General features: G+C 40.2%; 1 protein-coding gene across 3 annotated transcripts in view; it reads left to right on the forward strand.

The window, feature by feature from the left end:
- The window catches only part of LOC117415790 (zinc finger protein AEBP2), a 44,216-nt gene that overhangs the window by 7,076 nt on the left and 24,586 nt on the right, over positions 1-12,554 (forward strand). For all 3 annotated transcript variants that reach the window (XM_059027712.1, XM_059027711.1, XM_059027713.1), the window contains exons 2-4: positions 5,510-5,717; positions 7,662-7,769; positions 8,196-8,382. In XM_059027712.1, coding sequence (XP_058883695.1) covers positions 5,510-5,717; positions 7,662-7,769; positions 8,196-8,382 — 503 coding nt within the window. The remainder of the gene's footprint in view (positions 1-5,509; positions 5,718-7,661; positions 7,770-8,195; positions 8,383-12,554) is intronic.

Here is a 12,554-nt window from a genome sequence, read left to right on the forward strand (position 1 = left end):
AGCAGCAGGGGTGTATCTTCCCTCTATCCCATTGTCCTGTACGTCAGGTGCTTCAGAACCATTTAACAGTATGGACCTCATACCTCACGCAGGCACAGCACAGTCACTGCCTGTGTCTGTGGTTTCCCCCTGCCGTGATGTTCTGAAGCGCTACCCACAGTCACAGACAGAACACTCATTTCCACTTCGGGAGTTTCATGCTTTTAACGTGCGGTAAACCTCTACAGTAATTGTACCAGCCCCCCCGTTCTGTTTAGCACTAAAGATTACTGTGCTGTGTTTCTTGCTAGAATTAAAGTAAAACAACTGCAGAATCAAGATTCTAGTTGATATCAGCACAGTCTATCAAAGGACTAAAGAGAAGAATGTTACATACATGCCTGCTCAAATAGGCGTATAAGTCATCCTTCATCTTACTTGCTCTACGTTTGCTGGTTTTGAAGAAAGTAAAATTAGATGATTTTATAAAAGTTGGTTTGCATGTATTTTGCATCATTCACTTTTTGGGCTCTTTATATCTTAATCAAATGATCGCTTCTCTTCTCGCCTCCTTCCTAGTAATAATGCATACATACCCCGTGGGATTAATCTAGCAGCAATACAGTATAGCTAACAAGGGTGGTAACGATTCATTGTGTATTGATGAATCATGGTACTTTATTTACATTATGTATTGTAATAGAGGTTTGTATCATAATACAAGACCATAAGCACAACATAGCTCATTGTACAGTAGTTTACCATGTGGTTCTTGAATGACGAGTAAGTGTGTTTCATAGTTGGTGTGAATACATGCTTTCCCTAACTCATTTATATTTAACTTTTAACAATATAGTTCATCATTAAATGATCATTTGATCCCATTATGCATCATAAGTAACCCATCAGGTCCATCACATGTATCGCGACCTGCATACCGAGATGTGTATCGTATCGTGATATTAGTGTGTTGTTGCACCCCTGTTGTCTAACCTGCAAGTAAAAGCTAAAGTGGTCTGAACACATTGATTTGCATTGAGTGAGATCCTGTCATTTAAATAATTCAAATCTTCACAGACTCATCTGGCTCAGTGGTCTCTCTTCCACACTCTCAAGTGTTTATTGAAAGGAAGTGCAGTAAACTCCCTCCTTGTGAGCCGTAAAGAGACCAGCTCTCCAACAAGCCCGCTCAGTCCCTTTTGATTTGAACGCAGTCTGAATATCTGCCCTGGCCCTAAAAACAAACTTTTACTCTGTGGCTTTGCTGGTTATAATAGAAAAGATTCACATATTTTAACTTTCTACTAAAGCCTGCATTTTCAGAGAGACTTTGTAGAGGGTTCAGAAAATCACTGGCAACATTTTAAAATTCCTCTGTTTCTACCAAGACAGCCTCAAGAGAAAAGTCTCGGTTGTTTTCTGCACAAGACTTTTTTTTTTTTCTTTTTCTTTTGTACACTTAATCCAGACTCCGTGTCCCTTTCACAATGTGTGTCTGGGTTTGTGACGGCAGATGATTTACAGCCCTTTTTTCTGCGAGATTAAAGCAATTTAATGATGCAGCTTGGTCCAGGTGTTTGCACTTGAAACTAGATTATCAGTTACTTTATAATCCAATACATATTTGCAGCTGTATTGAAATTAGTGGTAAGCCTGATACAGTCCTTTTTTTGTTTTTCTCAGGTTAATCTGTGCTGCGTGCCAAGTTACAGGCCAGCGAATAAGCCACATCATTTCTTGGCTGATATATTCGGTAAATGGATATTTCTAATAGATGCATATTATTCCAGATTGTGACCTGGTTCATCAGATGTGTATTAAACATTTGAAATACACTGAGAAGAGTGTGATTTGTGCAAATAGCTCTCTCCAGCTTTCTTAAGTAGACTGTTCAGGATCTTGCATTGCTGTTCATCAGTTGCAATAAAAAGGAGCCTGACTGTTAGGGGTAAACACACTGACCACATCCCTTCACCGCACTGTGGAGAGCAAACGCTGTCTGAAAACGTGAGCTTTTCACATTAACTGAAAAACAGTTGGTTCTGGTCCTGAATTGTGCTTGGATAGCATGCACTGTAATATTTATCTTTTATTTAGAATGGTGCTAAATGCATAGATCATAATCAGTGATTCAGGAGTTTCCTTTTATACCTGTTAAGAACATCTCGGTTTCCATTAAGTTGTATATGTGCTCTGCCTTGTGTGGCTAATGGTCGTTTCACAGGTTACCATCTGTAGAGAAGTGACATATACAATAATAATTGATTACAAGTGCCTTGGTGAAGTATTATCTGTTGCAAGAGAGTGTTACTTTTGGACATTGTATCCGAAATGATCGTCAAAACAAGATCTTTTCATCTGGAGAAAACAATGGAACCATTTCGTACCCTTGAGTCAATGATCATATTTGTATTACAGTTTTACCAAAAAACAAACCGATCTTCATCTAATAGGAACTGGACAAGCACTGATGGGCCTAATGGCCACTTCTTGTTTGTGAATGGTCTTACGTTCTGACCCTGTGGTGGGGAGGGTAAGACGAATTGAATGTAACTTTTATTTCTCTCCTAGCAACTTTGAGCACAGCAGCTGAGGAATGAAAATTATTATTATTATTATTTGTTTATTTAGCAGACGCCTTTATCCAAGGCGACTTACAGAGACTAGGGTGTGTGAACTATGCATCAGCTGCAGAGTCACTTACAATTACGTCTCACCTGAAAGACGGAGCACAAGGAGGTTAAGTGACTTGCTCAGGGTCACACAATGAGTCAGTGGCTGAGGTGGGATTTGAACCGGGAACCTACTGGTTACAAGCCCTTTTCTTTAACCACTGGACCACACAGCCTCCTTAATACACCCTTTTAGTTGGCAGAGGTGTGATTTTGAAAGAAGAAGAGACAGTTGTGCTGCTCTGTAATGTCATCTGTCAAGTTGCTTGATAATTGGTGAAGGTTTTATGAGAATAAGCCACCATTAAAATTTCATCTTATTTCCATCCATTGTAATGGAAGTTGTGTTGCCTCAAAGAATAATTAGGAAATAAGACAATCCCCTTATACAGATTGCTAAACTACAGTATGAAAGATATCAGAAAATGACACGGCAAGGGATTTTTTGTCCTTTAGAAGAAATGCTTCAGAACAAGTAACCCAACATTGCTCCTGATTAGAAGAATACTGTGGCTCCTTTATTCAAAGTTTAGGTAACTTGTATCTGAAACCCATTACTGTCAGCTGCCCTTCCGTTTTGTAATCTAAACTAATGTGCATCTGTAAGTTGTTCATTGTTCAGGCTCTGCAGTGCATAGATTGTTTACATCTTAATGTTAATTGTCTGCAGAGGCTTTAACCACTTTAAACAGCGTCGGCACTGAAATACGTTTCAGAGAGTTTGTTGCCTCTCCCACCAAACTGCCATTGTTTCTAAGCCTCCATCTACTTCATTCTTGAAATTCATGTTTGCCATCTGTCTTCTTGAAGCACATTATTGAAAGGGGAAAAAAACAAGCTCTTTTGTTGTTTTTGAAAATATGAGCAGCATTTTGTTCCCTTTACACAGCTGGCTGCTGAAAGCCCTTTGATTTTAATATTGCACCAAAGTCTTGAAATATATTTAAACTATAATACGTGGCCTTGAAATGTAAAATGTTAGCAATACAGTTTCTGAAAGGGTGTACGTTGTTGGCTATTTATTTGTTAAAGTTGTGCATGTCTGAATCACTGGAAATAAAACATGTTTAAAATGAGAATCGCTGATTGCACAGAGCCTAGTTTTTGACTTTCTTAGGAAATGACTCATTACTTGTCAGTGGCGTGGTATCTGACATGCTCTCACTCTCGAGTCATTCATTTGGCTGCTGTTTGCACCTGCTGTAGCTCGTTTCCATTTTCTGATTCTAAAAGTAGGTTATTATGAGTTAATAAATATTTTATTAATACCCTGACTGGGCTGTTAACATCTCATTAACAGCAGTCTCCCTCTGGGGTGCACAGCAGGGTGAAACTAATATTTAAAAATGATAACCTCATTTAAAACCTACTGTAAACAAGAATATTAAAGCAGTTCAGTGTGCTGCTTGTCAAGGTAATCAAGACTTTGAAAACATTAATACGTCATCTGCCCAACATTCCCACAAGCCCTTCTTATTCCTGCTTGGGATGATAGTGGAGGTGGCCGTACACACCTCCACTCTTTACATATACCCAGAGTGCCATGTATTTCATTGTGATGACGCTTGGTTAGATTGAAGATTATTTAGCACGTCTGTGGATGTAACATACGAACGTGTAGTATGTATTTCACCCTTACAAATACATCTCAGGAATTGCTTGTCAAGTTGTTGTGATTCATTGTTTTTTTAAAGAAGTTACTGAGAGTTTCTCAATCTCTGGGTGTGTGTGTGCTGTCCTCCTTTATGTCTGTCCACATATTGTAATTAACATCTTTCCATGTTCTGTTTTACTTCTTGATCTGTACTAAACAGACTGTAACGATGTCATTGATGCCTGCAGTACACTCTCTTTTTAATCCAGTAGCTTGTTTCCCTTTTTTTGTTTTTTGCGTTTAAGTTAACGACGCTGTTTGGGAGCAAGAGTGGTAGTTCAGGCTCAAGGCGGTCCTTTCCAAGCACACCTTGTGTTTCTCGAGGTGATCTAATTTAATAGTACAGAATGTAATGGTCTTTTTCATGTTACTACTTCACCTGGTAGACTATTCCATGTATTTATAACTCTTCTGTTCTGCACTTACGTTTACTCGGTTTCCATTTATGCCCTCTCGTCCTAATCTCTGTGCTAAGTTTAGTAGCCGTCACTTGGGTTAACTTATCGGCTCCATTTAGGATTCTGTAAACTTCAATTAAATCACCGTCACAAAGATAATGCTGCTGATAGATAGCTTGAAATTGCTTCAGGGAGCAGACAACCATAAAATAAGGATGCTGGCAAAGCATTTTGTTCAGCTTCACCCCGGAGTGCACGAATCCTGTGATTGGATGCAACAGCTGCTTGAGCTACATTTAAGAACTGGATACCTGTCAGAGAGGAGAATTATGTTCAGTTGTGCGTGGAATTGATTTAAGCATAGCTTGTTACAGTATCTCCCCATTGAAACAACAGCAAGTTGTATTAAAGAATGGGAAGCACTCTTAGAGACTGTTATACCCCAAATCCCTTTGGCTTTTTATGCAATTCATATTTCATCTTGGTTGAAACCAGTATGTTCTGTATAATTATATTTCAAATTGTGGGGATAATTTGATTCTGTGCTGCCTGATTTACTGTGCTTCCTTGAAATGGTTTAAGGTGCATTCCATCCCTTTATCTTTGACCTTGGGAAGGCATTTCAGTCACCCGTCTTTCAGTTTACATAACTCAAGCTGATCATATTCTCATTTGGAACGGATTGTCAAATGTGTTTACGGATACGAAACCCTTGACGCATTCACCCCATTTCAAATAAATCCCAATGAAAGTTATCGGCACCAGTGTATTAGTGCCAGTTTCACAGTCATTTCTTCTCCTTGCAGTATAAGCAGCACCCTAATGGACATGGACAGCACGGCGTCGAGTGGGCGATCAACGCCAGCCATGATGAACGGCCAAGGAAGCACGACACCATCCACCAAAAGCATTGCTTACAACTGCTGCTGGGACCAGTGTCAAACCTGCTTCAACTCCAGCCCAGACCTGGCAGAGCACATCCGCTCCTTCCACGTGGACGGGCAGCAGGGAGGGGTCAGTCCTCTCTCTCTCTCTCTCTCTCTCTCTCTCTCTCTCTCTCTCTCTCTCTCTCTCTCTAGTAATGACATTGAAATGTATAGTGTAACAATGTCAGTACTGTAGTTTTAATCTGCTCTGCAAGCTCCTGTCACCTTTCAACAAGTAAAGTCGACGAGGTCCTTGCCTTAAAAATTCTTTATTGAATTGACTGAATACCAGAGTGCAAGCCATCTGGGAGGGCTTGCAATCATTTGAAAGTGGTTTTGCAGGCTACTAGTTTCAGAGCAGAGAAAAAAAAAAGAATATTTTGCAATTAGAAACTGTGCTTTCTACCTAAATTGACCCCCCCCCCCCATTTTAAATGTTAGTTGTGTGGGCTGTGCTTGTTTAGCTAGTGGATACCCCTTGGTTCTGTTAGGTCCCTTCACTCCTGTGCATTTACAGCATACTCTTGTAGCTTACTTGTTTTCATTTAACCTGGTAGACCCCAGACCACCCGTGGGGACTTGCCTTACACAGAAGGAAATCCATTTCTGTGTCTCAGTAATAGCTGTGACAAAATGTAAAGAAAGAGGCTGTTCATTGGATCGCAACATGTAGTCTAATTCCTTGCGTATTATCAGATGTAAAGTGCTTGGCTCTATCTGGAATGCCGCCATTGGCTTTTGGCAATCGAGATCCAGGCACAGACGCAGGAATCGTGTGTGTTTGTTTCTCCTTTTATATAAACTGTATGTATAACATCCATGCACTCGCCATCCATGTATTACTAGAACTTTACAACTGTACAATGGAGAAAATATCAGAGCTTCCTTCTGGTGGTTCTCCGCTGTGGGTTTACATGTAATCCCAGCAGTCAATATGTAAACCCTCCTTTATTCTCATGCTTTCCCTTGTTTAGAGTTTGTTTGAATATTCCAATGCTTGTCCCAATGCTGTTCAAAATACACTCGGGAGCAAGAGTACACTTTAGTGAGGGCAACTTCAAATCTAGATCCCAGCACCATCCCAGTTATATATATATTTAAACCTAACCTCTATTTAAAAAGAGTACAGTAATAGGTACTGAAGAGGTTAAACTGGATTATCCAAACAATTTTCACGCATGAGGGCAGAGCACCACCTCCCAACATTTAACAATAAAATACCTTAAACCTTTACTATTCCGTGTGAAAAGTAACTGCTCAGAAAATTGAGCTGGCCCAATTACTGACATCACCAGCAAGAAGCTTATTATCAACCTGCAGATCAGGATTTGCTGCACCAAAGACTGGTCTTGGATCGATTCGAGATAAAAGTATTGAAGAGCTTGCCAGTATTGCAGCACATCGCATCTGTAAGGGTTGAAAGCCTGGGTCTATAAACCAGTATTTAATCTGTCTGTAAGACATTGATATTCTTGGAGCTGTGAATGAACACTGAATTATGCAGTCTTGATACTTTGAGAGCAGAGATGCAGGGTGACCTGTATTGTGGTATAGTGCCAGGTTTCCAGCTGTAAGAATGCAAGCGAGATGTTTTATAATGTTGCAATCGTTATTCTGCTGGATCCCGCTGCTGTGTTTGTTTTATTAATCAAGCACTTGGATGTAGCGACACTTATCTACATCTCCTTGCAGCGTAGAACTGAATTGTCCCAATACAATATATCCCAATACAAAACTGTTTATAATGGCATTTGATTCAAATCATGTGTTCTTTCAAAACCACTTAAATATTGCTATTAAATGGAAGTAAAGCATCCACATTTATATTTAAATCTGAATGTTTGGTTTGTTTGTTTGTTTGTTTCGTTTTCTTGTATTTATTTTTGCAATTAATACCATGCTTCATGTGCATCTCCCAAATACGCTGGAGCATTTCCTAAAGTATTGAACAACATGTTGCATAAAACAAACCCAATCAAAATTGACTCTCAATTCTAGCTTTTCATTAATTTTATTCTTTTCTGTGTTGCAGGTTTTTGTCTGTTTGTGGAAAGGCTGCAAAGTATATAACACACCGTCTACCAGTCAAAGTTGGCTGCAGAGGCACATGTTGACGCACAGTGGAGACAAACCTTTTAAGGTATGTGGAGGCAATCCTTTGCACAGGATGGTGCTAATTTAATCAGAAGCCTGTATTACAATATACACTCTGTTGTATCATCTTCATATTTTGCTAGCCTGTGTGGTAATGCACAGAAAAGGTAGGAAAGTGGAATAATGTACCGTAAACGTTACTTAATTTAATACCACTCAGCAGATTATTTTTTTTATTTGGAGACCACCTGAGAGCTCTTAGTGGGAGATTGTTGCAGTGCTAAGGTACAGCTTGATGTGGTCATCCTGTCTTAAACTCAAGAGTCTCGCACTGTATAAATTACACACTTCTGTCCATATTGCATCTCATGACCTGCCAGTCTCAGTAATGTTTTGTTGTTTTCCCTCTTCAGTGTGTGGTTGGTGGATGTAATGCCAGTCTCAGTAATGTTTTGTTGTTTTCCCTCTTCAGTGCGTGGTTGGTGGATGTAATGCCAGTTTTGCGTCTCAGGGTGGACTGGCCCGGCACGTTCCCACACACTTCAGCCAGCAGAACTCCTCTAAAGTCTCCAGCCAGCCAAAGGTCAAGGAAGAGTCTCCGTCCAAAGCGTGCCTGAACAAGCGCAAGAGGCTCAAGAACAAGCGGCGGAGATCATTACGTATGTATTACGAGTGGCTGCGCTGCCTTCTGTAACCCCACCATTAACACTGCGCTTCCTTTCTGTCTTACTGGGGTTGTAGCTAAAAAAGTGGTGCCATCAGTATTATACAGTACTTCTGTTTGCTGCATAGCTCTCTCGTACATTTGTCAAAGAAATGCATGTTGTAGCAATCATATCATGTGGTACAGCTCTAGCTTATAGAAGTGCCTGGTTTCTGTGCCTTATTCACAGCACTGTATTCTAGGTCAAAGCAAGTTAATGGCTGAAAGCATGTCAGTCGATGGAGAAATCAGTTCTCTATTTAACGATAGGAATGAAGACGTTGAATGGGGGTGGCGACAATTTCACACGCCAAGTGAAATGAGCAAGGAGATGCAGCACTGAAAACCTTACAAACAGATTTCCTTGTGTTGTCATGTTGTAAAAATAATAGTTTGCTGTAACATGTTTCTTTCAATTCAAGGCTATTGTAGTGAATGGAAGTGCACAGCCAGTAAGAGCCGATGAAATAATTGTTTCTGTAGCTCCAACTTCTTTTAAGTACTACATTTCTAGATTGTGCTAATGAAAGGTAAGAAAACAGACTTTTAAACATTGGTTAGACCTCCCTCAATGTCTGCAATGATGATGTATTGCACACAAAGGTACCAGAAGGGCTCTCCATTGATGCATACTGCAATATGGCTCCCCCTAGTGGACACAGCATGAGACTCGGAGACCTGCTTTCAAACCATTTGCAAAATATAGATGTATGGTAATGATCAGCACACACCACAAAACAAGTTGAAGGCTTTCCAGTGAAAAATAATATTTTTGAAATATTAGAGGCATTACGTCTCCTGAAATGGGAACTGTAGATTTTGGTTTCAAACCCAGGCCAGTGTGGTTAAAAGTAATTTTGATAGAAACTAAGAGTAAAACCCAGTTACTGTTACAGCAGGGTGCAGGTGTCACCCCACCCACCTGAGCTAAGGTAATGCGATGGTGTAAGGCTCATGCACAGCAGTTGGGGATGTTTTATATATAAATAGAAATCTAAGGTACTGGTAGTGATGCTGTTTATTCATTCAGCTGTATTCCTCTTTTCAGGTTGGCTCAGTTCAAAATGCATTAATATTTTTGAAAATATGAATATCTTTTATATTAAGATTATCATATGTCATCAGAGCAACATTTCTATAGCAATCCTTCGCTAGCTGTGATTTACAAATCAACAATGAAGCGTGGCGTGTGCAGCGACTGCAGACAGCCTAAAGACAAATCAATGAAGAAGTGTGGTGTGTGCAGCGACTATAGACAGCCTAAAGACAAATCAATGAAGCGTAGCGTGTGCAGCGACTATAGACAGCCTAAAGACAAATCGATGAAGCGTAGCGTGTGCAGCGACTACAGACAGCCTAAAGACAAATCAATGAAGCGTAGCGTGTGCAGCGACTACAGACAGCCTAAAGACAAATCAATGAAGCGTAGCGTGTGCAGCAACTATAGACAGCCTAAAGACAAATAAATGAAGAAGCGTGGTGTGTGCAGCGACTATAGACAGCCTAAAGACAAATAAATGAAGAAGCGTGGTGTGTGCAGCGACTATAGACAGCCTAAAGATGATTATGATGCACTGTTTTCGAGGAAAAAGGGGATGATAGGCCTGTACTTGGACGCATGTAAACCTTGGAAAATTCAAGACTCTCCTGCTGTTCTGTATAAAGAAATATGCAGGGATGACTCCCTGTTTTTTCCACAACAATGCAGATATATCTGTGAAATACGACAGGAACTACAGGATATAGATTGGAATTGGAGCGCCATAGAAATGTAGCCTGACCTGATTACAAGGCTCAGCAAGCTTTAGAGCCTCATCCCAATGGAATGCCAGTCTGCTTTTATAGCACTTTGTGTCTGGACTGGATGTGGGTGTTGCTATCAATCATCACACAGATTATATATGAACTGTCCTACTGCGGAGTGCTTTTCAAAACCTTGAGATGCTTCCATGAAGGATGCTCCTTTTGCTGTGCAAATTGGATGCATTCGGTTGTCATACAGTGAGCCTAGTTAACCACGCTTTCTCAGTGACAAGCTCAGATGTGCCTAATTAGCAGATAATAAAGTATGAAATCGCTGAAGCTGCTGTTCGCTGGGAGTCAGGTTTCCATTGCTAAGCAGTTATGGAGAGTAATGGTAAATGACTGCATTTCTGGATTTTTTTTTTTTTTTTTTTTTTTGTGTGCCCATTTTTTATTCCTTTTCCAATTGTACCACTCAGTAAGCATCACAAATACTTAGTAAGCGCACCCACTCGGAAACTGTTGAAAGGAAAGGTTGTGGGCACTACTAAACCACTATACCACTGGGCAGCAGTGTGGAGTAGTGGTTAGGGCTCTGGACTCTTGACCGGAGGGTCGTGGGTTCAATCCCTGGTAGGGGACACTGCTGCTGTACCCTTGAGCAAGGTACTTTACCTAGATTACTCCAGTAAAAACCCAACTGTATAAATGGGCAATTGTATGTAAAAAATAATGTGATATCTTGTAACAATTGTAAGTCGCCCTGGATAAGGGCGTCTGCTAAGAAATAAATAATAATAATAATAATAATAATGCTGGCCTCGAACATTAAAGACAGTTTGACATCCTATATGGTTATTTGTATCTCTCTTAAGACACAGTGGTTCCGCTTGTACACCAAGGCTTTTACAAGACCCAGTGGGGCTTATGAAATGCTCCAGGCATGCCTAGTGAAAAGGTATAGTTGTGTAGAATGCATTTTGATTTGTGTAGCCATCCAAAGTGAACATGAAAGGGCTCTGATGGGGATGTATGGGGTGGTGAGAGTTCATCTGGAGTCCACTGTAGAGAAGCTTGTCTACCCCAGATCCTTCTCCCTGGAAGCTGCCCAGTACTGTACACTTCTAAATAAAAACTGGAGCCCATTCGTGAACCTGGGGGACAGAAAGGCCTCTGTCAAGTACTGTGCGTGATTCTCAGTCTCGCTCAAAACTCAGACAGAATGTGTAAGTTCATCAGTAAACAAAACAGAAAAACCTTCAGAAAATACTTCTACTGGGGGAAGTTTGACCTATTTGCAGGATCCGTGTTTTAATCAGACACTGTAAATAGTAGATGACAGAAGACATGGTGTGAATCACCCTTTTGATATTAAAACAGTTCTCAATTACTGCTTCTACACTGAGCCATCAGATGTGTTGACACTAACGCTGTCAGCGCATTCGTTGGCATTTTGACATGGATAGCATCTGTCACTATTAATACACATATATGTGAGCAAAATAAATACCAAGACTATCAGCAAGTTGTCAGCATGAATAAACAAGCTTACAAAATGCCAACATCTGCTGCCACTGTGGACCTAGGATTGATGTAGAATGGGGGGTATTTCTCTTACCGGGAAAAGGGAATTCTGTTTGTCTTTTTAAAAGCACTGTTATGTGTGCCTCAGAACTAGTCATTTTGAATCTAATCATTGGAAATGGTTAAGATGAAATAGGAAATGCATTTAAAAAAGTAATCTCTTTGGATGTACACAAAAGGTTTAAAAGATTGCAAAATCATTTATTTCAGGATGTTTTGGTCAAGAGGCTGAGTAGAAAGAAAAGTAAACGCAGTGCAGTAAACTTGTTGCCAAAGAAATAGTTTACCGCACTGTGTTTACTTTTCTATCTAAACAGCTGAAGGGCTTTTGTCTGAAACGTCTTGAAATAAATGATGTTTTAATCATTTTAAACCTTTTGTGTGGAAATGGAAAGTCCACTGTCTGGACTTTTACATTTTTGTACACTGCAATTATACCTCCGTTCAAACCTATATATGTTCTGCAAAGAGGTTATGTAGTGCTGGGAGGACTACAGCTATGTACTGTGTACTGCCAAATCGAGGTGCATTTTTATAAATGTTACTATTTAAAGTAGGGTGGTACGACGGATTGACCTTTTATTATCTTTGGGGTCCTTCCAACATTGTGTAGACTCTTTGCTGTGGCCAGATGACCACAGGACGGTGCTATTTCTTCAGGACCATGTATAGCAGGTCTAGGTTTATCTGTGTGTTTGTTACTTTGCTGAAAAGTTTAGGACCTTTCATTTCGATTGTCCAAAACCAGACAGACCTTCAGGCAGCTTGCTTCTTTTCATGCATAATTCCTGAGCTCTGATG

This window comes from Acipenser ruthenus, chromosome 7, assembly GCF_902713425.1.
Source record: "Acipenser ruthenus chromosome 7, fAciRut3.2 maternal haplotype, whole genome shotgun sequence".
NCBI lineage: Eukaryota > Metazoa > Chordata > Actinopteri > Acipenseriformes > Acipenseridae > Acipenser > Acipenser ruthenus.